Raw genomic sequence first — 26,279 nt, 5'->3', positions numbered from 1 at the left:
TTAATAACTAAAAAATATTATATTTCCAATTTCCATAATTAAATATAAATTATAATAAATAAAATAAAGGTTACTTATTATATTTAAAATATATAAAATTCCTTATTCTATTCTTTTTTATATTTGGTAATTTATTCTTAAATTTAAATACGGTCTTTAAAAGTTAATTATTCCTAATTTAAGTTTATAATACTATTATTATATATTTAATAATTTATAACCCATTATTCCATTTTATTTAATTTATAAAAAGGCTATTTATATTCTTATCACTTTATTATAATTTCCCATTCATTTATAAATTCTACTATTTTGTAAAATTTATCTTTATTATAATTATTAATATAAATTATTATTTAAAATTTATTCTTTAAGTTGTTCTTAATAATTATAATAAATATTTATTCCTTTAGATTATAATTATATTACCCTTTAATATAATTAGACATTCTTTATAAGCAATTTTTATTTATATCTTATCCTTTTTCTACTTTAATAATTAACGGGGATAATTAAAATATTAATTAATCTTTTATTTATTTCTTATTATTATTAAAATAGCATAAGCAGTTCCATTTATTACACTTGTAAATATTTTCCTAAAAATAATAATTATTAATAATAATATAATTCTTAATATTTAAAATAATTTAAGAAATTTGGATATTAAATGCTTTTAAAAATACTACTCTTATAACTTAAAGCTTAAACCGTCCTTCTAAAACCTTAAGTTACTTATAAAATACCTTATAATTCTTAAATATATAGCCCATTTTATTACAATTATAGCACTTAACTTTAATTATATCCTTTTTAAATTTCTTTATTTTAATTACGTTAAAGCTAACCTCCTTAATCTTTTTTTTAATACGCATAAAAATAAACTTCTTAATTTTCTTTTCCTAAAACCTTTTATATAACCTTTTATCGTAAATAATAACTCATTTAATATACTTATTAATATATTAAAATCTTTTTTCCTTAAAGATTTCGTTTTTAATTTATATAACCAATCCCTCGTAAAAATAATTAAACTAAATATCTTTAAAAAATTAAGCAATTACTACAAATCGTTTAAACTTAATAACATACTTTAAAGCTTTTTTAATCTATTTTAAGTTTTAAATAACCTTATAAATATCTTCTTTCTTAAATAAATTACTAAATATTAACTACATCCTATCTTTAAAATTAAAATACTTATTAAAAATATATTAAGATTCCTTTATTTCCTTTTAAATATTATTAAAATAATTATCCATAATAAATTAAAGCTATTTAAAAGCACTACTTTTTAAATATTAACATATAATTAAAACCTTATATTCGTCCTTAGTAAAATTACTTTAATAAAAAGTTAAATAAAATTTAATTACATTAAATTAAGCCTTTATATCCAAAGTATTATCATATTTAAATAATAAAAAAAGCTTAAATCCTTAACTTATTAATAATAAAATTATAAGCTTTTATCATCTTATAAATTATAAGTTAAGATCTTTATTAAAGTTATTATTAAAATTATTATTTAAATCATTATTTTTCTTAATCTTAAATTTAGTTAATTCCCTTTTAAAAACTTCGAACTTATCTTTAAATTTCTTATAATCTTTATATGCTTCCCAAAGTCCGTTCTTTAAAAAGTTAATTTACTTTCCCTAAGTTAAAGGTTTTTTCTTTCCCTTATTAATAACTTCTATAATTTCCTTTACCTCTTTTTTAAAAGATTTAACTTAAAACTTAGTTTCAACGGGGATTATATTATTAATTAATCCTAATACGTAATCAAAAAGTAATATATTAAATTCGTTATATTATTTTACTTAATTAATTTTTACTAAAAGTTAATTTTTAAGGAATTTATTTAATAAATATTCTAAAATAAATAAGTTATAATTAATCTATATAAATAAAAAAACGTTATTATTAACACTTATACTATACTTAATTAATAACAATATTAATTAAAAAATTATTAAAATATAATAAACTTATATTTAAATTTATTAAAATATAATAATAAAGGTCTTAATTTTAAATAAATAGTAATAATATAAGTTAAATATTAATAAAATATTAAAAATATTCATTAAAAAAGCTTAAAATCCTTTCCCTTATATAAATTAAATATAAAACTTAAATTAATAATTAAAAAAACGTAAATAAATATTTAAATATATAATAATTTTAAATATCTTATAAACTTTCTTCCTGCTTAATGTTTTAAAAGCATTATAATATAATTAATTTAAATGATTTAATTAATTTAATCAAATTAATTAAATTAATCAAATTAATCAAATCATATAAAAGCTAATTCGTAATTAGGGTTTATCCGTTCCCTTAAGACATCCCTACTCCCGTTGCCTAAACTAGTACGTTTTCTAATAGATGTTAATTCGTAACATTTCTTTTCTTTATTATCGTAATTAAACTTATTACTTAAAGTATTTATTAAATTAATTTAATATAATAATTTAATTAAAAAATTAGTTAATTAATTAATTAAAATCGTTTTTACATATAATATTAATATTATTTACGTAATTATTTTAATATGTAATAATATAATAAAATAAAATTATTATATTATTTTAAATTTTATAAAAAATTTTAATTTATTATTATTATTATTTAATTAATTATAAATAATTATAAAAGTTATTATATAAATAATATTTTATATAAATAAATTTAATATTTAATATTATTTAAAATTTAATATTATTAAAAATTTATTATTATAAATTAACATGCTAATGAAACCATAACCAAAGCGTGGAGGCGGGGTTATGATTAATGAACGATACGGTTAAACGTCAGATTAATGGATCTTAGGGATCTTCTGGATCTCGTCAAGATCCATAAGATCCAAGAAGATCAACCTGATTACTTAGGAAATAGGGCAAGAAACAGTAAGAAGAGATTTCCTATAAAGCATTTCTCATGTATCTAGTCATTCATTTACAGTAGCCATGGTGGTTGTGTGACATCGATGCGTAGGCACCTTATCGGGGATAAGGTGCCTTGTTGCCGATACTGGAGGGAGGAACAGTATACCCACTATTACTGTATAAAAGGACATCACACTGCTAGCTAGCCTCAGATAGATTCTTCCCTCCTTAGACATCATCAATACACCAGTCTCACCCCATTGTTATTTGATTTACTTGTTTATTGATTTATACTAAACGTACGTACCTACCAACAAGCCAGCTATCAATCTAAGGAAACCTGAATGAATGACTAGATACATGATGGTTTAAATAAACCCGTAGGCTCCCTTATTTCGTATGTGTTCTATATGGCTTCGTGGATCTAGTTGATCTGGTTAATCTGCCAGATCAAACAGATCCATCGATGTTAACGATGCCTTCCGAGGTTTACCCGATTGCTTATGTGTTTAAAACCCCGCTTTTAAGCATCCTAAACTAGTGCCTTCTTACGTTTGATGTTAGTTCGTAACATATAAAATATATAATTACATATGTTTTTTTTTTACTTTTATATATATAAAATATAATTAAATATAATTTTATAAAAGTACTTTTAATTTTAATATTAATAAATAAAAATAATTAATTTAAAAATTTTATTTATATTTTTAATAATTTATTTATATAAATAATTATTTATATTTTTTAATTATTATTATTATTATTATTATTTATTTATTTAATTATAAATAATTACAAAAATTATTATATAAATAATATTTTACATAAATGGGTTTAAGGTTTAGCGTTACTAAGGATCCACACATGTACTAAATATTACTTAATCAATCTATATAAATGGTAATAGTCCGAATTCGCTTTTTCCAAGCAAATATTAAGTTTTGCCTCACATTATTTAATAGGATACGTCAATCGAACCTTGCTCATCTGATCTCCGCCCGCAATCAAATCAGACGACTTTTTCCAACCACATAAATAATGAGGTAGGTATGATTTATGTAGGTATATATGTCGGTACATGTAGGTATGTAAGCAGGTCCAATATATATGTATGGATGTATGTCTGTTGGGTTACTTCCCGCCTTCGCTTCATTTTAAATCACAAGAGGAATTTAAAAAAGTCGGGGATGTTTCCCATTTCCCGTCTCATTATTTATGTAAGTCGGGTACCTACCTACCTAAGGTACTACATACCTTGAACATGTTTCGTTCATTCTTGTCTCAGCCAACACCAACGCCAACGGCAACCACCAACGTCAAACGCCCAAAACCCAAAAAAGCGGTTCGGTGGCGCATATAGCACACACACACACACCTGTCATATCATCCCAGGCTTTTTTTTAAAAAAGAAAAAATGAAAAAAGATAAAGTTACACTACATTTCTGTAGCATACCAAATTGTCGGGGCTGTCAATATATGCCACGCGGCATCCCAACGCCGTTCCATTGGATACGGCCCTGCATGTGAATACATTATAGGCATTACCCAGATTACCAGATTACCAGATTACCCAAGCACGTCTGAGCGGCCTTTTGCATAACTTTATGGGCCTGGATACGAATCATTTCCCACCGTTAATCGACCCGAACGCTCGCAATTTATTTATTTAATCAATCGACGGCAACAAGCTTCGTCAAGTCGATTATCTAGATCGGTCAGGTTGGGTTAGGTACCTATACGTATTCGTTAACATGTTACCTTAAATACAGTCACAAACTTAGGTAGGAATAATAAGGTATTCAACATGGTTTAAACGCGAAAAGTTATTGCGAATCCCAACCAACTCATGACGCGCATACTGACAACATTATCTTATAATTCATCGCTTTCATGTCTTATGACCTGTGCTATAGCGGGTATATTGCAGAACCAAACTGTGGGCTTGCAAATGTAAAACATAAAATAGAAAAAAACAAACCTAGTCAACCATGCGCAGGGGCCGACCTAAATCTTTTTTTTTTTAAAAAAAAACTTGCCCCTTGAGTCTCCTTAATCTCGTCTTTTCCCCGGCAATCAGATAGGCCTCTCTATTCTGTGCGTTGTAATCCAATATCTTTCTTGCCACATACCTGTTTTGTTAACAGTTAAATAGTATATGAACGCACGTGCCGTGAGGAGCACGTCGTGACGAGGTAGGCTTTCCTGTTCTGGGCTTGATGTCACCGGGCATGACAATGACAATCTCTGTCTTATCATCCAACGAAACCGACATCTTCTATACCCGGTTAAAAAAATATTCATGGTGTGGTGTAGTGCTTTCAGTTATCGTCTTCGTCATCTGATCCTCGGCTTTTGCTCCCCTTTCCATCCTGACCATCCTTTCTGATCGGAATTTTAACACCCTGCACGGCAAAGCATTTGCTGAGAGCGGTACTTTCGCATACACCTGGGAATTTCTTTGCTGAATATACTTGGAACTTTTCACTGAAGACCTGCGCTAGGACTGGAGCCCTGCCTCTGTTTAGGAGTTCGGCGTCGCTACCACCATTGGGTATCGCATCTGGCCGTCGTAGGTTGATAAATGAAAACCGTAATCTGCATAATCATGTAAGCCTATATATATGGTAGTTATATTGCTTACTCTTGGCGACTTACCTAAACCACCCTTCCGTTCGGACACTCAAATCCTGTAAAATGAACCAAATCCCAATCTTATCTGTAGGGTCCGTAAGACGCGAAGCGCTCGCTGCGAGGCTGCCGATAAGATTCCTCGTATACATGCCGTTTGGCGATTGTGGTCCCATCAGACGGTTGTGCGTTATCTGGTGTCCCATGTCCTGCGAGAAACGGGCTCCAAACATTGGCTGAGAAGGTAATTGAGGCACGCCCGGCACCATGTCATTCCGGTAACCGCTTCCAGGGTAACCGTATGCCTGGGCTTGCGGTGGATAAGCATAACCTAGAGAACATGTAAGAAATGAAAAAGCCAGGTGAGTTCAAACGGAAGAGGGTCTGTCTACCTTGACCGTACGGATCTGGTTGATAAGAAGGCATTGCGTGAGGGTAAGCCGGGTTAGCCTGTTGTGCGTATTCGCGGGTTGACGGCACAATGGACTGGTATCCATAACCTCCCGCTTGGCTTCCTTCGATCACTTCCCGAAAAGATGAAGCTTGCGTAGATGAAATAGACGGCGACTGCTGAGAGTGCTTGACAAGATTAACTTCCTTGTCTCCGTTTTCGGACCAAAGATCCACGTGTAACACATAATGTTGATGTTCAACCTCGCTGGCCTAAAGTTAGTTATGATCTATAGAGGGACAAGGCTGTAGCTTCACACACTTGCAATCGACTTCTTTACCCGTAATCTTATCCATCACTACTAGTCTGATACAGGGCGGGGGAGTGATAGGCCGTCGGTCCTGGTTGATATTAGCGCCCAATTGGTACAGACAAACGGTGAAGGCAAAGGGCCGCGCTCACCTTGTCACCAAAACCGCACATTCTCGCTCTCAAAGGTTGTTGGACCACCTCAAGTCTATATTACTTATTAGCCTCGGCCCAGACAACATAACCAGTAAAGCCCCATATAGGCTTGTCTTAAGAAGCAGAAGCTGATATTACCTGTATTTCCTAGTTGCGTCGGTACCCTCGATTGGCTGGGGAGCCGGTTTGTCCTTTTCCTCGGGTCCAGGTTTAGACGAAACTGAATTAGAACTGGAATTGTTCACGCCGTTCTCTGTAGCACCGAGTTCGCCTGCACGATCTCTGGGACCGGGCATATTGGGCGGAGCCATATTCGTTCGTGGTGGAGGCATGTTTGCACGGTGAGGGTTGGTTATAGGATCTTGTTGATAATTAAAAGACATTGGGGGAGGAAGCTGGGCATAGCCCGGGTGGTGGGCGGAAGGGCCTGACATCTCGGGCGCATAGGCTTGCGAGTGGTGTACGGGCGGAGCTGGATATCCTGAACTCATGTTGTTCCAATCTATTGCTCTCTCCCCCTTTATTTACTACACAACTTATTATCCTCAGACTCTACGGCAACGGCTTGGCTTCTCTCTTTATCGACTTCGGTGGTGGTGCTCTTACGTCTGTGAAGCTGGGGACGTAAGTCTTGTAAGAATTGTATTGTATATTGGTTATATTGGTAGGATGAAAGGAGGGTGATGGTTCATCAAGTCGGTTAGGATCGAGGTGAAATGGCAGGCTTAAACGTGAATCATGCCGGGTTCGAAAAACGTATAGTATGTAGGGTGGAGTGTCTGTCCTCTAGAAAGGACGTGAGCACTATATAGGTAAATGTATTTATTGTACAGTAATGTACAGGGAGCAGCGGTAAAGATTCAGGTGATGCTAAGCTTGCTTAGGTTCATGCGATCAAGGGTATCTCGGCGGTGGGTCTGGCGGGAAACCCACAGCTTTAGTTTACCTCTCCAACGGAACGAGACGATACCTTCGCGGGGAGGGGCGAGAAAGCGAGAAGTGAGAGAAGAACGAGAGTTATGTTATGTACCTGTTATGTGTATAGATCGGACGGTTTATGCTGTAGTTATGCTGTCAAAGTTTGTTTACTATGTGTGCGGTAGAAATAAGGTGGGATGATTTTTTATTTTATTTTATTTTTCTTTTTCTTTGGGACGATCGAACATGGAGAAACGTGGTTGGAGAAAATAAAAGATAAAATAAAAACTATGTATTGTAAGACAGTCCCGCCCAAGCTCTTGAGGGACACCTGCTGTGATCAACTGGGGGGGCGGACTGAGAGGCGCAAACCTTATTAAAGTAAGAAGCGCCACCAGCCCATTGGAGAGGCAAGGGTCTATTGGAAGTGTACCTACCTGTATGATGGTACCTATGTAGGTACACCTGACCGGTATCGTATTATATTGTACAATGGTGTATAATACAATTCACATTACAGTGTTCAGAGTGCAGAATCCAGGTGCTAGGTAAGTGCAGCGTTTGTACAATACATACATACCTCTAATGTACCTACCTTATGTTTCTAGGAGCTAGCTCGTTCCTGTTTGACCAGCTTTTGGGGGGGTGGTGGGGAGAAGTTGCTCTGTAGTGGGGGCGGGCAACCATGGGCCGTGGGAGGACGTTAAGATCTAAAAAGACTACTTAGGTACATAGGTAACGACCTTGGAGTAAGGTATCATAGAATAGGTGAAATACAGTCTGCCTACTTAAATTTATATAATACTCTACTGAGCTACAGGTGGCATTTATTTGCATGGGAGAGTTTAGTCCCGTACTATGTAAGTACCTAGGTATGTCCACTTAAGAAAGGATACTTTGGTTAGGTACCTGTTATGCTCTTTTCTCTTGAACACTGTGATACCCATAAGGGACTAGTGTATATAGCGGCAGGGCGGCTAACCCATGCTAATGTGCTACGACCTAGCGACCCCAGGAAGGTACCTATGCATCGGAAGTTTTGAACGGTTAAGGCAAGGGTAGACCAGTTTAAACATTTTCAAGTGTATATACCTTCTATAGCACATATATCAGGTAGTGGTAGTACTTACTATAGCGCGGGATAGACAAACAATTCTCAGGTATTACAATATGTACATATAAGCTGATATACTACCTACTGTGTAAGATGGACTATAAGTGCCGAGGGCGCGGCAACAAAAGAAAGCTGCTTGCGGGGTGATTGGATGCCGTATATTCGGGGCTGATGATGTTGTTAAAGTGTCTTTTTTTTCTAGTTACCCAAGTTAGTCTAGGTAGTTTTATTTTGTACCTTCTAGATTTAACCCAGACATGATGAACGCAGGAAAATAAATAGATAAATAGAAATAAATAAATAAATCGTACCAGCTCTGCGTCTTTGCCCCGCTGACACGGAACAAAGTGACGACTGATCGAACGACAGCTAAGTATACATGACTCGTGGCTGCAGATGATGTGCGTAAACGTGAAAGTGAGAGAGTCCACATAGGTATACTAATAATATAATAAGAGCCTTGGAACTTATTTTATTTAACTGGACGGTAGAGCTGCAAGATGCAGCGGGTCTATTTAGGAAACAGAAAAGGGAAATAGAAAAAAGGAAACGGGAAACGTGGGAAACTACTGGATTACATGGGATTCTAGACAATCAGATTATTGGCTTATATTTGATTAGATATGCTTCTCGATATGCTTCTCTTTAATCCTATAGATTGGGCGTCAATCGCTTCATCTGCATCTGCATCTACATCTACATTTACATGTACAATTACAACTACAACCAGAACCACAACCATGATGTGCAAAGATACGACTTCAACCACTTAACTACGTGTAGCTATAAGTGTAAATAAGAAGAAAAAAAAAAGTGACTACTCACTTCCTCTTACATAGTAGTATTCTTTACTTCCCCGCCTAGTTTGTAAAAGCCAGCAACTCGTACGATGGGGTCAGACAATAACTCGATTAATAAAAATATCCGACGGCCCAGACTCTCGAGGGCATACAAAGTAGGTACCTACATATAGCATTAGGTACATACCTACATGGCATGCACAAGACCAGGGCCGCGGAGAAAATACCGTTGACGCTACGTTGCATTCGCGTCTTGACATTTCGGTTATTCTCTTTTATTGCGTCAGGGTATCTTAGGTATTTCAAGCTACCTGGGCAGTAACCCATGTCCCTGCTCTCATCCCTCATCCTTTCGGTACCTCTTTTCAGATTCGGCTTACCAGATCGATCCGTGTAGGAGCTTGCCTACATACCTAGATACGCGCGTGCCTGTATGCCCCCCATGTATCATGTAGGGGAGTCCTACCTTTTCCAATACTTCATAATAGTGAAAAAAAAAAAAAAAAAAAGGAAAAGAAAAAGGTCCTCTTCCTTTTCCTCTTTCTGTCTTCCCTTGGCTCGCTTGAACCCCGCATGCATTGTACATATCATGCAGCGTGCCATCATACACGGGTTCTTCACCCTCCTTTCTCCCCTCGCTTCTGACCGCATCAACACCTTGTCGTCGGCGTTAACGACATCGGCTAATTGTTATTGGCAGCACTACCTAGGTACCTCGAGGCTGTCCGACCTCTTGGAACCCTAAAAGGACTTGTTGACGTGACAGAACCTGGGGGATGGATCGCCTTTCTCCCCTCGACAGTCGCGGATAGTCAAGGGTCGCTTTTTGAGCACGGGGCTCCAGATCGGCTCCCCGAGCACCCTTAAGCATCCCACCGTTGCGTCCATGTCACCATGCTATCTCGGGCCTTGTCTGCCGGGTGCCGCATTCTGGGGTCCTGTCGTCTGTCAGTTTTCTTTTTGGTCTTTATTCCATGACTCGCCTTCCCGCAAATCTGCCCCTTCGATGAATAACGTCTTCCGTCACCGTCACCATCACCGTCACCATCACCATCATCGTTACCTAGCTGCGTAGGTCGTTATCTCATAAGGGCCAAGGCAGAAATATACTGGACTTATATGAATCATCATCCAAAAAGAAAGACTTCATATACTGTATCTATATAGATACCACTTATACTCGTACCTACATTGAGTAGACGCATACATATACACGTTTATGTATATCAGGGTATACCAGGGCAGTACCTTCATTATTACGCGATCTTAAATTGCTTCACCTACACTTCTCCCAAGCAGCCAAGGTTACAGTACTTTCTTGCTCGACTGTAGTAGCATCGCATTGCATCCCGAACCAGCCCCGAACGTCTTGAGGTCACGATCCGTGATTGGCAAACGGGTGGAGATCAGGCCCCCAAGCAAAGGGAGGAAAAAAATAAAAAATAAACCACATCTGCTGTCGAAATTTGAGGCCCACAGTGGGAGTTGATCTCTCTCTCCCCCCTTGGTCCCCTTGGTCTCTTCTTCTTGTCTTTTCCCACCCCCCAATTTGCCCTTAGGGGACTCCACTATTTCCCGCCCCCCCGTCCCATAACGCTGGGGTCCCTACACGCACCTAGCTCGAACCACGTTGGCGTCCTCTTTTCCCGTTTTTACCCCCTACGACTTGATCGAATAGGACTGAAAGGATTCCAGCTAGGTGGACGGCCCGACCTAGTGTGTCTACTATGTAGGTACCTAAGGTAGGGTACACTATCTTAACGGCTCAAGACCCAAGTAGGTATGATGCTAGGCGCTAAAGGATCCACGGACGCCAACAAAGACGAGCCTAACCTATATACGCTAGTTACTAAATCGTATGTAAAAGGTTATTGGCGTTAGGTATTGGAATCTATGTAGGTCCATATCTATCTGCCTTACCGCATTCGTAGGTGACTCCATCGACAACAAAAAGGGCTCAATTGTTCGTTTCTTACTCATCGTAAAAACTGTTGATAAGACTCGTCATTATATACAACATGTGTTGTTGGGATCGACTTTCCAAATACATAGCTACCTACCTAGATATAACTGCCGGTTATCTCTCTCTCTTAGTCCGCGGAGATCTGTCATTCACGAGTGACTATGTAGGTATGATAGACCCAAGGATGTTACCCGCGGCTGACTTTGGGTTACCTTTTGGCGCCAAGCGCTGTGCTGTAATGATCTACCTGCCCATAAAAAATAAAACAAAAAAAAAAGAGCTCGGCCGTGCCGTGCCGTTGGATTTAAACCTTGAGGGTTAGGTATGTGTGTACCTAACCTAGTGTAAGGTATACTACTACATATATGGACTTATTTAGGTCGCTACCTATACATAAGAGGTAACTATGATCTATAATCCTACAGCTTTGAATCTGAAAATAATATAGCTTTAGGTATAACTATTCGTATGCGTATAGTATCCAAATCCCTATCCATATGCAAGCAAAAGGGTCACCTCTCCTATGTTGAGAATTCGATATACCGGGCTATGTCCTCTCTTCTTTTGTTTTCGTCTACGTATCTCACTTTTCCATATTTATTTTATTTCTTTCTCTTATACTCTTACTATTATCATTATTCATATCCTTATCCTCATCCCCTACTTCCTCCCCCCACATCTGAACCCTCTCCCTTCTTAACTAAACCCCCGTCCACCTCCTTCGTCTAAGTTGCAAAAGGCGCTTACCGCTCGTCTATTCCAAATGTCTGGTTCTCTGTTACACCGGTAGGGCCGAAGCCGAACTAGTGGCTTTTGTGGCGTTCGAACGGTCCAAACAATCACATACCGAACCCAATTGCGGTAATTCGTCACAAAAACCCCAGTTCCCAAAAAACACAACTGTCCCCCCTCCCCATCTCCAACAAGCAACTGACTAAACTCGGCCACCCCCCTGTCCCTATATCCCCCTACTTATATAGCGTATAGCGTACCTAAGTTACCTAGTCTAGTGAACACTAAAGTTAGGTTGACGGTAACTTAATCCTAAGAAAGCCCCCCCTCCCCCTCCTCGGATACCATGCCTAGATCGAAAGAAGATGGGGACGCGATCGTCCATCTCACCGCGCCTTTCTTCACCCGACACTGGTTAAATTGACGATAACGACAACAAGAACAGCAACAAGAACAACGACGACTAATGTTGCCAACGCATAATAGTCCTTCCCCCGTAGAATAGGAAGCGTGCTCCGTCACTCGCACGTAAGAGCTCCAGCGTACAATACCTACCTAAGGTACATAGTAATATGCTGGCCTATACCTAACTTACAACTTACAAATGCTTTCATACCTAAGGTAGTGCTACCAGGTAGGTAGTGTCGTGCTAGACTTGCCCGGCTTTGCTGACTTTGCTGGCCTTTTAGTCTAGACTTACACGGGAACTGATCCGTCTGCAAGGGGAGCTTTCGCGTCTTGGCACATATACACACCTTACCTAGGGTTCAGATCCGGGCCATGCTATGCCATGCCATCCTCCTCCTACCATGTATGTACTTGAGCTACGTAAGTCGTTGTCGTCGTCGTTGACCCAGGGGTAGAAAAAAAAAAAAAAAGACTCAGCCCGACAAATCGCGGTGTCGGTCGGACTGGGATCTATATATCCTACCTTGCCCTACCTTGCCCTGGATGATCTGATAATTTGCGTGTACGCTTTCCCGCTGCGTACCTCCTAACATTAATAAGTCCTAGGTACCTATGCTAGGTATCTGCATCGCGTATGCACGCCCGGTATTTTACCCAACGAGCATCTTTTCTATATTGTACAATACATACCGACCTAACTACAGACCTACATGTATGCAGTAGTAAGGCGAAACAAGTAGCAGTAGAAAAAAAAATAAGGTGGGCTCGGCAATCTGAGCTATAACAAGCCCTGACCAGCTTCCGCCGTGCCGGTTGTCGATCTTATAGCAGCAGCTGCTGCTAGTACTATGTAGTGGCAAAGCCACCGGGGGTTAAGGCTGACGCGTTAAGGAACCCGGCCGTTTATAATAGCCGTATATAATATTTCAAGGTTATTATATTATAAACATTAGGTACCTACCTACCTAGCATACTTGGTAAGTATGTAGGTATGTAGGTAGTAGATAGCTGCACAGTGTCCGAGTGATCGGATAAAGCCAACAGTACTTGCACTTGCACTTGCACATTGTACCTGCACCGCCAGCTCGGTTCGTCAGGGCCCAGGGGGGCCAGGGGCACCTTTTGATGTAAGTTGCAAACGGTACCTAATTTTAGGGTTGCACGACGTACAACTAACTGTATTGTACAAAATACGAACGCCCGATTAGTTTTTTTTCTGGGTTTTCCCAACTCTGTGGAACCTAGGTACTTCGGCAAAAGACACCGTCCCATTGGGACTGGGGAATAATAAAAAAGTTGTAAATGTGGACTTTTCTGCGTCGTGGCGACGCGGTGAGTGAAGCAAACAAAATCTTTATTATTACCTACCTACTCCCCCTCCTCGTATCAGTACCTAATGTACCTACCTAACTAATGTAGGAACACGCAAACACCATACACCTGGTCAAGTAGACGGGGAAAATATGTTACGAGACGGCGAGGGATAGAAGAATTACTTGGCTAACATACTTCCTTACATCTCTAGTTAATCCGCATACCTACAAATCATATCCCCTCGTTATTCTATAATCAGGACTGAGCACATCAAACAGAAATACAGATCTAAATAACAGGTATAAGTATCATAAATGCACAGGAATTTATTACTTTAATAAAATAGGCTGATAAGATGGGTTGTGATAAATTTGTAGTATTCCTCTAATTAATCACTGTAGTGAAATCAGGATCCGGTTTTAGTCGGATCATATTTCAGGTTTGTTATAAGATTTGATTATAACTTCAACTGGTCTCGCACCAAAGAAAAAAAAAGCTCAACTTGATATCACCACCCAGTTTTCTTAAAATATCGTGACAGCCCACGTCCTATCCGCCACAGAATTCCCATTTCTAAGTAGCAAGAAAGTACAAATAGGAAAGGCCCGGAGCGGAGGTCCTCAGGATCGCCACTTTGGAACGAAGGCGGGGGGGTATATTGCTCTGATGTAGACTACACTCTAGGTCTAAACATCCCCGAAAACGATCATGTGATAAGGCCTAGAAAATCACAATATTTTCTGCCATCTTCATTGCTGAGATCCCTTTCTTCGCCCCTTTCTGTACTTTGAATAATATCGTATCCCATCGCGTCGTGCCTTAGATGATGCCGAACCAAAATGAAGAAACGCCACGCTCATCCCGCGTCTTGCCAGGAGGACGCTTCACTACCAGATAGTTGCCCGAGTTTTGTTACACATAAAAAAAAGCATGATATGACAAGTCTGATCTGAAAGACTTGTATGGCGCCGTTCCTAAAAAAAAGACTTAGGTCGGCCTAGAAATTAAGGAATTCAGCATTCGCAATGTCGTCAAAGGCAATACGACCCAAGTTCGACCAGATGTGGGGATATTCTGATATAAAGAGGCTACAAAAGCCTAGTCGTCTGCTAGCTTGGCAAAATGCTTAGACCATAGCCATCCAACTAGGTTGCTGGGGTCGTCCTGGTTTTTGGCAAGCCATAACTCGCCCTTCTCGGCTATGACATCGAATATCTATACATTCTTATATCAGTAATGGCTCTCAACTGCTACGTCACAATATAACATACCTCTCCTGCCTGGTACGTCAAATAAGGGTACCCAGCTTCGTGTTTGGTGGTTTCGATGTTAAATTCAAATAGAGAAGCCGCTAGCCATAAGACATTGTATCCGTTGATGTGCTTCCGCTCCCGAGAAGAAGCTCGAGATGACGCTTGAGATGGCCGTGGGAGACGTTCTTGACTGTCGGATGGCGGAAGTGCAGACTGGAAGAGACCCGAATAACGGTGGTTCTCGGCTGATTGATGTGGAGACGGTTGTATCGAATTAGAGTAAGCTCTCGTATGTGCACCCGATTCCAGACTTTGCCTTGGAGCACTGGTCGAGTCGTAACTCTGACCAGTTCCAGGTCGTACAGGTATTTGTCCCAAGGGACGGGAAATCACAGAAGAGTCGGGGGTATGAGGCGAGCCAGACCCCGGACGTCCTTGTGCGCTAATTCCGCCGTAGTAGTCGCGGTAATAGTATTGATGAGGGCTTGGGAGGGAAGCAGTAGTCGGAGAGATGGTAAATTGGCCGCTATGACGTTTCATGAAATCTGGTGTAGGCAAAGTAGGAGCTATATCCCCATTGTTCAAAGACAATCCTCGGCCTCGAGGTGAAAGGTCAGCAGGCCTTAAGCGAAGTCGCGCAAAGGACTCGTCGGTGCTAGTCGACTGGGAAGGGCGGCCTTTCGAAGCCGGATTCACAATGCCAAGTGTGTTGATTTGCTCATCTTGAAAGCTGTAATCGCGCTGGAATGTAGATACGATGTCGACGATTTCTGGCACTTCGGGGTTGTCGAGCACCACCTTGACCTTTTCCTTCCAAATAGCGAACCATTGGGCTTGTATATTGACGAAGTTGGCTAGACAAATTTTGCCAACCTTTTCTGTCAACGCAGACAGTACAGGAAGTTCCTTTTTCAATGCTTCGTTCAAGGCCTCGTATTGCTCGGCGCATTCGGAGAGCTGCTTGTCAATTTTCTTACCGCTCTTCTTCAGTTGGACTGATTTCTCATAGTCTATTCGACGTTTGCCCCTCTTTTTCATAGCAAGTAACGGATTGCCGTATGACTTGATTACAAGCTCGAAAGGCTCAATAACTTGTTTCCTCACTTTGGAGAGCTGGAATGCCTAATTAGTAAAAAGGAATGCCAATTTGTAAGAGGAGGAGTTAACTAACATGATCCTCTAGAGCAACTTTTTCGATGTCTCTCATAGACACATTGAAGCGGACCCATTTGCTTTCGATCTCAGGGTGAGGCGACGGCTGAAGCCGCATAACAAGCTCCATCGAAGACAAGTATTGTAAAAACTCGTGGACGTATTCAGTGACCTGTCTCGTATAGAACTCAACATCTCGTAAAACAACCTGTAGTCGAAGGTAGTCGTCGCCAAATCTCTCATGAAGCTTCAGATATTCCGGGTCTTCCGCAGGCTTATGTGTGGCTTGCAGCTTATCTACCCTCTTGCCGAAAGCTCTAGCAAGGCCAGCTCTGACATCAGAGTCCTTGCGTTTTCTACTAACTATCTGCCCGACTAATTCGAAATTCTTCTTCGTTTTATTGATTTCTTCTATTGCATGTTCTAGACCGACTTTAGCGGATTCAAGGAATGGGCGGTCCGGATGATCTGCTGGCGTTTCGTGAAGCAGCTGAATAAGGAGAGTTGGGTATTTCGTAATTCTTTGCATTGGTTTGATAAGGAGGGAGTCCAGATTCCACGCCTTAGTTAGGTCTCTGGCAACCGCGTTGCATTCGTCCAACCACACTTTTACCGTGGGGTCCTCCTGAATCTGGATCAGCCGTTTTGCAGCGTGATCGCTATTTTTCAGGAAAGTTTCATGCACTTCTTTCATTTTCTCCATGTTTCGAATGAAAATCGGCCCAACAGATGATTGCCGGTCTCTCTCGTCGTTCAGGTGACCTGTAGCAGTGGTGGTCACCGAGGGAGATGTGCTGTCAGGAGGAGTAGAAGATTCCTTCGGGAGTTGTGTACGGTGGCCTTTGGGCGTATAGATGTTAGAGACGCCCGCCTTAAGCTCGGCTAGAAAGCCAGAATGGAATCTAATTATCTCGTCGGTGTTGCGAAAAATTAGTTTGATCGTCTGATCATCAAGTCTGGGGCAAGCTTCGGCCGTCCCCTTGTAAATCTCCTCAGCAATATTCATATCTCTTATAAAAAATGCTTCAGTGTCGATTAGCTCCTTGATAGTCTGAAGACGAGTGAATAATCGCTTTCTCTCTCCCGTCGAAAGTCCTACGCTATCTTCGCCTTGATCAATACTTTCGGCTAGCGTTTGTTGACTATCTAACAGAACTGTACGAGCTGGAAACCCTTCGGTAATTTCAAGGGAGCCCTTATAGTTCGTCCGTGAGCCCGATTCTGATGGGTCGTAGTCTTCACTCTGCCTTGAAGGATCAATGGAGAAGATACTTCGGTCATCCTTTCCAGCTTGGGCATAGCTATTAGGTCTTGTATTATCGAAGTATTCGCTTTGCACTTCAGACCTAGGGAACTCGCGTAACGATCCCTCATCAGGGGGCGGCGGCGGAGAGTGGTCTGGAATAACGGGGATGGTGCCCTCTTTATGTTCGGCATAGTCGACTGTAAATCCATCACCAGTGTTCAGTTTGGGAAGCTGGAGTGGAATGCAATGCACTGGCTCAGCGTCTTGAGGTTCATTGCAGGGCATCTCGGGACTGCAAGGAGGCATCTCGCTTGGGTCTTGTCCGTATTGATAATGATGTGACAAAGAACTAGACCCTGATACTGAACCGTCATCACGATAAGTTGAGTCACGATTTTGTACGTCTCGGTTCCGCAGCTCGTAGTCGGAGTATGCTTCATGGCTATTGATCGAGTAGTCAGTCCAGACCGTGGTTTGGCTCGCTCTATTCATCGAATCCGATGTTCTCGGTATTGTAAGGCTTGGAGCTGTGCCTAGAGTCCTTCGTGACTCTGTGGAGAAACGTGAATCTTCTATGGTCTGTTGTTCCTGGCTATTTATACCATTCTCTTCCACTGCCTTGGGGCTAGAACTTCGGGAGATAGTTGCTGTGGGACCCTTTATGAGCGGGCCGACGAAGTACTCTTCGATCTCTGTCAGTCCAACACTCGGGCCGCCCTGGTCACTATTGTAGGAAATTTTGCGGGATAAATCAGGTGGTTTGAGTTGCGAGCTAATGTCACTGGAATCTTGGTTACTTTGGAAGGTGGGATATGCTGGCTCGCCTAGGCCATGCTCTGGAAGTGGAAAGTCCGAATCACGACCAATTATTGTAACCTTCGTGTGATACGGTTCAGATGGAAGTGGCTGTAAAGAATATTCTTCTTCATCATCGTCGTCCTGATATGAACCTGGAATACCATGGTGCTTTTGAGTTTCGCTCAGAGCAGGTGGAATTTGTTTAGGTGATAAGTTTGGCTCTGTCGATGCATCTAACGAAATATTGATTGAGAAGCGGTCGTTGCTAGTACATTCGTCTTCGAAAGGAGATCGATATTCTGCTTTCGAGTACGTTGACTTAGAGTAATCGATATCATCGCTGACTTTGTTGACATCCAGTAGAAGGGGGATTTCCTGTACTGGCGGGTCTATTTGTGGTTCGACATCAAATTCAGTAGTATTTGAGATAGCTGAAAGTGGTGCTTCATCTTGGTCCTCTGTGTTTTCGGCAGTTGGGAAACTTCCGGGTATACCGAGTGTCGGCGAATCTTTCTCGACTGCTCCTATCCCCAAAATTTCCGTAATGCTACCGTGACTAGGCTGTGCAATACTGGTAGCAATTGTTAACGTCGCTTGTTCTGGAGCCGGTACCTCGCTGTCAGCTGGGCTTTGGATATTCTCTTCGCGTGGTTCCTCTTGGACCCTTTCCTTTGTACGCTGTGTTTCAACAGCTAGTCGAGCCTCTTCTTCAGCTTCAACTTTAGCCTCTTCTTCAGCTGCAGCTTTAGCCTCTTCTTCAGCCTTGGCCTTAGCTTCTTCCTTCCGTTTCTTCTCATCAGCAGCCTTCCTAGCCGCAATCCGGGCCTCGCTCTCCCGGATAGACTTTGTATAAGATAATTTAATCTGTTCCCTTCGAGACTCGAAGTCGATCGGGCCTATCGAAATCTTCCGCCTTCTCGTGTTTGACTCATTAAATCTTATGCCTCCTCGGGTGTCGCGATGTGACGGTGACCGGCCTCTTTCGACGGCCTTCATTCTTGAGCTAGCCGTAGTTGCAGAGGAAACCGGTTGGCGCGGCCGGGAACTTCGTAATGTGGGGGATAATTTCGGGGTAGGAGCTGATATATACGCGTTAAGTCTTGTATTGTTATTCGGAGTTATGGAACCTAAACGGTTTGGCCGCCTCGTCGTAGAACTAGAGCTGCTGCTGGGGGTCTTCGCTCGTGAGGATGGTATTGACTTGGACGACTTCCCTTGAATAGCAGGGCGCCTCAACGTGGACGGAGAATTCGATCGTGTCGATGTTGGACTAGAAGAACCTGAAGGGCTATTGAGTTTTCGCACTGAAACGGGCAATCTTGAAGTCGTCGATGGCGGGCCCCGATCTTTGTGGAGTCTTGAGTTCGAAGCTTGAGCGTTTTGCGACGGCGTTGGGCCCGGCCTGGTCCCAACGACGTCGCTTCGCGACCGGCTGTGGGCCTTAGCAGGTTTTATATCTTTTGTCGCCGCGTTGTCATGAATCGCAGGGCTTCCATTCGCACTACGATACCAGTCACTAGGCGAGGGTGGTTCAGCATCAGTGTGTGAAAAACTTCGCTGGCGCAGACCCTTCGGATTATGGAGATTCGAATCCGAAGTTCGTCTCGCCCGAACACCTTCGATACCATAACCTGCTGCCCCCGTATCCAGCTCACCGGGCGCTATCTCCCCGAACAGAAGACCATGAGACTGGGAAAGTGGCGGAATCGAGCTAGGCGAAATGGGTGAAAGACTATTTACAGATTTTGATGCCTGAGTGTGAGATCCGGTCGAAACACGAGGCTTCGCTATACGGCTTGCAAAGGATTGCGGGTTACTGGATACATGATCTTCAGGAACCGATTTATTCCGTTGTGTCGCTCGCGATCCTGCCGAGGATGCTTTTCCAGAGTCGAAGTCACGCGTCACGGACGACCGCAACGCCGTATACGACGCCTGTCCATTTGCCGAAGAAGGACCACTTACTCGGCGATACCTGGGAGATGACGATGTGTCTCTAGCTGGAATATGCGGTACGGTCTTAGAAGAAGCGGAACTGCTTGGCTGTGCCACATTTTGGTCAAACCTTCTCTTTAAATCCTTTACACTGGGCTGGTGTCCGGTACGGCCTCCAAATGTAGCGTTGGTTGCGGTCCTCGATTTTGAAGTACCACTAGATTGTTTGTCTTCGATGGGGGCCGATACAGAGCGCACATTGGGTCTTACACGGGGCCGTGTCGAAGAATTAGCGGGGTGCCTCGGAGCCGTACTACTCCCGTTTGATCGCAACGGAAGATTTTGGTCTTGCTTCGGGGGAGGCAAGGTTGACGCCATCAATTCGTCGTGGGCCGGATCTGGCACAGACGTATGGGCGCCACGATAATTTCTGTAGAAATCGTCCGGATCTACGACGGCCACGGGCTCGACATTCGTCGCGTTCGCATGGGCGGCTTGAACGTTACTTGAGGCATAGGACGCGAATTCTGACGAAGGGAGCACGGGGTTCTGGCCGAGGCTGGTGTCGTAATCGTAATCGTCGTAGTGGGACGAGCCAAAGGCTGGTGGATTAGAATTCAGATGAGCATAGTATTGGTGCTGTTCCTGGTGTTCTTGCTGGTTATATTGGTGGTAATAGTTATGTTGCTGTTGGTGTCTGGTTGGACTTAGATTTGACTGGGATTCAAAATTATGGGCTGCCAACGTCGCACCAAGGGGTTCCTCCTCTTCCTGCATCTTCTGGACATCACCCTGACATTCAGGCGCTGAGAGATATAGGTAGGTATACAAGACAAATAGAGGGCGTAGGTAGGTCGAGCCGAGCAAGGGTTCTCTGTCCAAGGCTACGTTGTCGAATAACCTTGGGGGGGTTGCCTTGAACGTTTCTAGACTAGGCGACGTGGGTTTTCGAGCTTACGAGCAATTGGAGACCAATGGGTTAGTGGTGAGGTAGCGAGGTAGCAGGTAGCAAGCAACAAGGAGTGTGGGGGAAAAGGCAGGCGTTCCAAGCGTGCAAGCGTGCAAGCGTGCCGGCCGTGGTGGTTCGACAGGATTTTCGAAAGAGCCATTCGATAATTCTAGGACAAGAAGACCCGCCCCTGGCAAAGGGTTGCAAGCTGCTTGGTCGTGTGGGAATGTCTCTCGAGTTGATGCGCTGGCAGCCTGACATGCAAGATGATTTGGTAAGAACAAGTTTGGGGGGGACAAGAAAGCGGTACAAAGCTTCGATTGCTGTAGAGATTGCGTCTAGATTACGGATCCGTAAACAGGTACTAAAAGATTAAAAGACTAAAAAAGGTGACGGCTTCTTCTTGCTGCATTGATGTCTGCGTCTGGACTCTGCATTGAATCTGGCTAGAGTCTGGCTAGTGTCTGGCAGGTCTACCTGCATTTTTTGGTGCAAAAGCTGAGGGTTACCCTTGCCAGGCCTTGCCTGTCTTGCCCACTAAAGGCTTACGTAGTTACCCTGTAACTCACTTTCCAGGTTGTAACTCACCTACCTGCTTTTACTATTGGGGGGGAGGGGGGAGTCGCTATCCGGCCCAGCAGCCCAGGTACCTAACCTACCTAGGAGGTACCTACTGAGTGCCCGTATCTTGGTACGGGATTAGGTAGTCCCGGGTTAGTGTAGGGTTCTCCACCACACTTCGTATCTTTGTTACGGCTGGGACCTTAAGCCTTCCTAGCTCTCTAGCTCCGTTAGCTAGACTTGGCCTAGTAAACTCAGGTTTTGCGTGGGCCTTCTATGTTCTACCTTATGTACCTACCAAAGTAGGCAAGTACAAAGGTACCTATCTAGGATCATGGATCTGATAAATCTGGGAATTGGGAATTGTGAACTCGGAGATACGAAAATGTAAAATTTAAGGATCTAATAGGTAAGTGCAATTTTTCATCTGGATCATAGCCTTGAAATTCTTCAAGCTCGTCGATTGCCTCTTAAAAAAAGGCAAACTACCTTGCAATTTAAATGGTGGAAAAGTCTAAAGACCGTAGGGTCGGTCATCTGGCTGTGCAACGATCGAATCGTCGCATAATCATGCTTTGTTTTGATCATGATAGTTGCATCTAACTTATGAAATATTTATCCAATTTACAAGATCAAGTAGAACCAATTCTATATAGGTATAATTAGAGACCTATATAGATCGTCTCTATGTTATAAGTGGAACAACTACCACTTTTTTAAGCTTAAAATGATCTTAAATATTTCGCAAGTGATACCATTTGATACATCCCGTCGTCCGATACACTATAGTTACATGTTTTTTTTTTTTTTTTTATGTTTAACTTATTGTTCGGAACCAAAGGTTCGAAGATGAAATCGACTTAGCTCGCTGTAGAATACGACATAAACTTAGACAGGAGTGCATGCAGTTTGCATGATTTCATCATAACCACTCGCTCGCTCGCATTATCGGACAAGTAAATCAGCGGAGGAAAGCCACAATCTATAATTTGTCCGAAGGCCATAATGGGCTTATGTATATGGTCTGATGAAGAGAGATTATAAGCCTCGTGGTCATGATATATGCGTCGATGCTGTCATCCGCAGGTACAGAGGACTGATGTATCAGGTCGACTGAACCCCTTTCAAAGACGAGATTGGCTTAAACCCCTATTGCGACTCTGGAATTGGTGGTCCTTATTCGTCCCCGGCATTTTCATCTTGCATGGAGGCATACCTTTCGGATCAACCCAATGGATAATACAGAGTGGTTCTGGCGATGCTTCGCGCCACTGTATTGTACCTTTTTTTTTTTTCCTACCTAACGTTACCATCAATATATGTTGTTGTTTGGCATGTACACCTTAGGCGTGACTGAACCTGGTCGCTCAGAATTAGCGAACCAATCTGGTATCACGAAGTATGCGAGTTAAATTACAAGTTGTAACTACCAATAGGACCAACATGTCGGCCAACATGTCGAGGGGAAAAGCCAAACACCCTTCACACCTTTTCACTCCACGTCTAATGCACATCTAGCAGAGCCCAACCTAAAATCCGGCCAAGCTAGACGAGGAAGAAAGCCGACTGCTGGAATTTTTCGTTGCTTAGAGGTAAGGTATGTTGAAGGGAGGGAGATGCCGTGTTTTCTCATTACGGGATGAAACTTGAATTTTAACAACTTAAAAGTCTTAAGTGAGTAAATAAAGGTGGGATATAATAGGTACCTAATCGTACAATCCATGATAATACAATATCAGGTACCTAAGGTAGGTGCAATATGAATGGTTAAATGCCCCCAATAGCACTATTGAATGTCACGCTGGAACCAGGTTACTACCTACCTTTATTAATAGAGGTACCTAGGCTCATGGAGTATCCACCTTTTTTAGAGGTAGACTTAAGTAATTCCTAAGGTAGCGCACGGTTAGTCTTCCGTCCCGGAGCCGCGCCGTGGTGTGGGTTTGTCCAGTGGGTGTGTCTTAGTGGGCGTCCAGTGGGTTTGAACTTCTACATAACATTCACAGTGAGATTAATCCATTGGATCAATCATTTATTACCTGCCACATTAGGTGTATACTCATGACATGACACCAATGCAACTAACGCATGTACTCGCATACCCATCTACTAGCTCTCCCATCGCGTGTGAGGTATGGATTACATACACGCGTTTGCTCTATTCGCCCTATGAAACGCACCCGAAGTCGAATTGCAACTATTCCCGAGTCCCCTGCTGGTTAGACAGCTTAAATACGAACGCCACAACGCGTATTCTGAAGGCATTATGAGTCCATGCGATGGCTCATCCAAGGAAAAGGAAGCGAGGAGGCGGCCGTAAGGCTCCTTTAGATGACGAGCCACCCGTGAAAAAAGGGAGGATGAGGAGAATAGATCCCGAGAGCAATCAACCCCCAGCATCCCCGCAAGCTCAACACCCGGTTCTCAACCAATTTTACCCACAGGTACTCACTTTGCGTAATTACGTCTTATCGAGATTGCCTTCTACGTCTAGACTTAGAAGAAAGAAAGTTGCTACTGTCGGCATAGACCATCACATCCCAGACTCACCTCTTTCCGATGTAGAGCGATCTTTAGGGGCTCTGCTTGATGACACCCTTATTGGCGTACAGGCCAAACCACAAAGCCCCGGGGAAACCCATCTTGAGGGGTGGAAGGCCTTCTCCCAGAAAGGGGACGAGTCCCATGTCACCCTATCTGATGGCCTGACTGGGTTTATCGAGACACAAGCACTTGTACGACCTAAAATTCTTTTCTGGCAGTTGAATGAGCCTATCCATTCGTGTCTTGCAGATGAGCTAATGCTAGAAAGATTGTAGAATATGTCGTGAGAACGATATTCTCTAGAGAGAAGACCAGTACGTGGCCAAAGCATTTACTCTGCGACGGCTACGGTAGAAATCGTGGCTTAGGGCTGCGTGCATTTCGGCCTAACCCTCATGTCGAGACCCTTAAACAGCCGCCATGGCCACAACTCCTCGCCTTAATGGGCGACTCGGGCGAACGTATTATGATAACCCTACTCCTGGATTGTGCTATATTTACGCCTGTGAAAACGGGAGCGAATAATCTCTGTCAGATTAGCGGTAAGTGATATGACTCCGCAGTAAGGGCGAAGTCTACGTGTTAATCCAAAGCCAGGAAAACCGCTGTCAGACGTCGAAGTGCTTAACCAGGAGAAGTTTGGGAAACAGCAAAGTAGTTGTGTTGTGAAGACTCCGTCGGAGATTATTTTCGTTCGAAACCGTATGTTGTACGCTCGAGCTTCGCTTAACGCTCATGGGGTTGTACACTTCGGTCTAAGACATATTCGTAAGAAACTTGCTACCCTGTAGGTAGTTAGCAGACTACTAACGGTGGCAGATGTACTAAATCGGTCTTTATATAACCATCTCAATGAAGTTGCAAAGCACTCAAACTCAGCTGAGGCCATACAACGAATGACACTACAAAATGAAGCTCACACGCTACGAGTTATGATGTATATCTTCCCTCGTCAATTTGGGCTTCATAATGTGTTCACTTCCAAAGTCAATTTCAAAGAAACCGCACAGCGGCTTAAGGATTATACTCTTCGAGAAGAGGAGATCTTTGAAAAGTTCGGCCGACTTAATGAGTCTAGTACCCGGATCAAGATACCCAAAAGGCTAAGAGGTGCTGCGACGGAATTAGTACAAAAGCTACAGATATTACACCAGCGTTGCTCTTACTCGAAACTCCTACAACACCATTGCCCAGTAAGTCTACGGAATAAAACCAGCATGGATAGCGCTGATTTATCCCAAAGCTTCATACTTCTCTTAGTCACCAGGAATTAGAGCCAACCGAATTTAACACTGGTGGTCAATCTACACGCAAAGCGATTATATTGAAGAAAAGGAAGGCCACCCAATCCACACCCGCGCAGAAAGATCCAGTATCATCCATCTTCGATCTGGCAACTCCACCAGCAAAGGTCTCTGCTTTTTGCCAGGCTGTTTTGAAGAAAATCCTGCCTCATGGATTTTGGGGTAGCGGGGATGCTGCTCAACACAACGAGAGCACATTTCTCAAGAAAATAAACGATTTCATATTCTTGAGGCGCTTTGAAGGCATGTCACTTCATGAAGTGATGCAGGGTATGAAGGTTAGTATTATAAACCCGCCTTGTTCGAAATTTGATATATCTAACAACTAAAGTTGACTGAGATGGACTGGCTCGCACCCCCTGCTCTTAGGTCAAACAATACCTCTCAGACAGATATACAGAAGCGTCGCGAACTGCTCAGTGAATTTATCTACTTCGTATTCGACTCTCTCTTAATACCTCTTATTCGCAGTCACTTCTACGTCACAGATTCAAACAATCATAAGTATAAGCTATTTTTCTTTCGCCACGACGTGTGGCGCTATGTGGCAGAGCCTGCGATGGCCTCTTTGAAAGCCAAGATGTTTTCCGAAGTTAACCTTTCTCGTGCCCACCAAATCCTTGATTCCCGCACTCTCGGATTCAGTCAGGTTCGCTTGTTGCCAAAAGAGACTGGTATGCGACCCATTATGAACTTGCGGAAAAGAGTCGCTCCTCGGGGAAAGTCAAAAGAATTAGGTCCTGGAATCAACAGAATCTTAGCCCCAGCGCACGCAGTACTCCAACTGGAAAAGGTATGATAGTTCATTCAATTTGCTATACCCAAATCTCTGACCTTGACAGACAATGAACCCGCAGAAATTAGGAGCTACTATGTTTTCGGTGGGAGATATTTACAAACGTGTGA

The 26,279-nt window shown here is 42.2% G+C and overlaps 4 protein-coding genes across 4 annotated transcripts; 2 read left to right on the top strand and 2 right to left on the bottom strand.

Moving 5' to 3' along the window:
* Positions 1 to 5,216: 5,216 nt before the first annotated feature.
* Positions 5,217 to 6,873, bottom strand: F4812DRAFT_460286 (uncharacterized protein; the record flags this gene model as incomplete). Its single annotated transcript, XM_047937674.1, has 6 exons — positions 5,217 to 5,493; positions 5,554 to 5,857; positions 5,919 to 6,184; positions 6,239 to 6,318; positions 6,380 to 6,434; positions 6,521 to 6,873. The coding sequence occupies 6 exons, from the start codon at positions 6,871 to 6,873 to the stop codon at positions 5,217 to 5,219; spliced, it is 1,335 nt and encodes a 444-aa protein (XP_047789040.1).
* A 7,734-nt stretch (positions 6,874 to 14,607) lies between these two features.
* F4812DRAFT_432565 (uncharacterized protein) lies at positions 14,608 to 21,401 on the bottom strand. Its single transcript, XM_047934543.1, has 2 exons — positions 16,056 to 21,401; positions 14,608 to 15,997 (listed from the first exon to the last, which is right to left on the bottom strand). The coding sequence occupies exons 1-2, from the start codon at positions 20,790 to 20,792 to the stop codon at positions 14,882 to 14,884; spliced, it is 5,853 nt and encodes a 1,950-aa protein (XP_047789039.1). The 5' UTR covers positions 20,793 to 21,401; the 3' UTR covers positions 14,608 to 14,881.
* An 863-nt stretch (positions 21,402 to 22,264) lies between these two features.
* F4812DRAFT_432563 (uncharacterized protein) lies at positions 22,265 to 23,363 on the top strand. The gene is made up of 2 exons (XM_047934542.1): positions 22,265 to 22,884; positions 22,943 to 23,363. Exon 1 carries the CDS (start codon positions 22,588 to 22,590, stop codon positions 22,870 to 22,872), a length of 285 nt encoding a protein of 94 aa, XP_047789038.1. The 5' UTR covers positions 22,265 to 22,587; the 3' UTR covers positions 22,873 to 22,884; positions 22,943 to 23,363.
* Positions 23,364 to 24,176: 813 nt separating this feature from the next.
* F4812DRAFT_63172 (uncharacterized protein) lies at positions 24,177 to 25,481 on the top strand. Its single transcript, XM_047939256.1, has 4 exons — positions 24,177 to 24,260; positions 24,345 to 24,611; positions 24,667 to 24,837; positions 24,889 to 25,481. The coding sequence occupies exons 2-4, from the start codon at positions 24,512 to 24,514 to the stop codon at positions 25,341 to 25,343; spliced, it is 726 nt and encodes a 241-aa protein (XP_047789037.1). The 5' UTR covers positions 24,177 to 24,260; positions 24,345 to 24,511; the 3' UTR covers positions 25,344 to 25,481.
* The last annotated feature ends 798 nt before the right edge of the window (positions 25,482 to 26,279 follow it).

This window comes from Daldinia caldariorum (genome assembly GCF_022478825.1).
Source record: "Daldinia caldariorum strain CBS 122874 unplaced genomic scaffold F4812scaffold_11, whole genome shotgun sequence".
Lineage (NCBI taxonomy): Eukaryota > Fungi > Ascomycota > Sordariomycetes > Xylariales > Hypoxylaceae > Daldinia > Daldinia caldariorum.
Note: the sequence above shows the minus strand (reverse complement) of the source record. Positions and strands in the feature narration are given on the sequence as shown.

Excerpts from the sequence above, each read along its gene's own strand:
- F4812DRAFT_63172 (XM_047939256.1), top strand. The coding sequence starts at position 24,512 with ATGGGCGACTCGGGCGAACGTATTATGATAACCCTACTCCTGGATTGT. Across the intron at positions 24,612-24,666 it reads TAATCTCTGTCAGATTAGCG|GAAAACCGCTGTCAGACGTC; the intron begins GTAAGTGATATG and ends ATCCAAAGCCAG. Across the intron at positions 24,838-24,888 it reads CTTCGGTCTAAGACATATTC|ATGTACTAAATCGGTCTTTA; the intron begins GTAAGAAACTTG and ends TAACGGTGGCAG.
- F4812DRAFT_432565 (XM_047934543.1), bottom strand. The coding sequence starts at position 20,792 with ATGCAGGAAGAGGAGGAACCCCTTGGTGCGACGTTGGCAGCCCATAAT. Across the intron at positions 15,998-16,055 it reads AAGTTGCTCTAGAGGATCAT|CTCTCCAAAGTGAGGAAACA; the intron begins GTTAGTTAACTC and ends TAGGCATTCCAG.
- F4812DRAFT_432563 (XM_047934542.1), top strand. The coding sequence starts at position 22,588 with ATGCGTCGATGCTGTCATCCGCAGGTACAGAGGACTGATGTATCAGGT.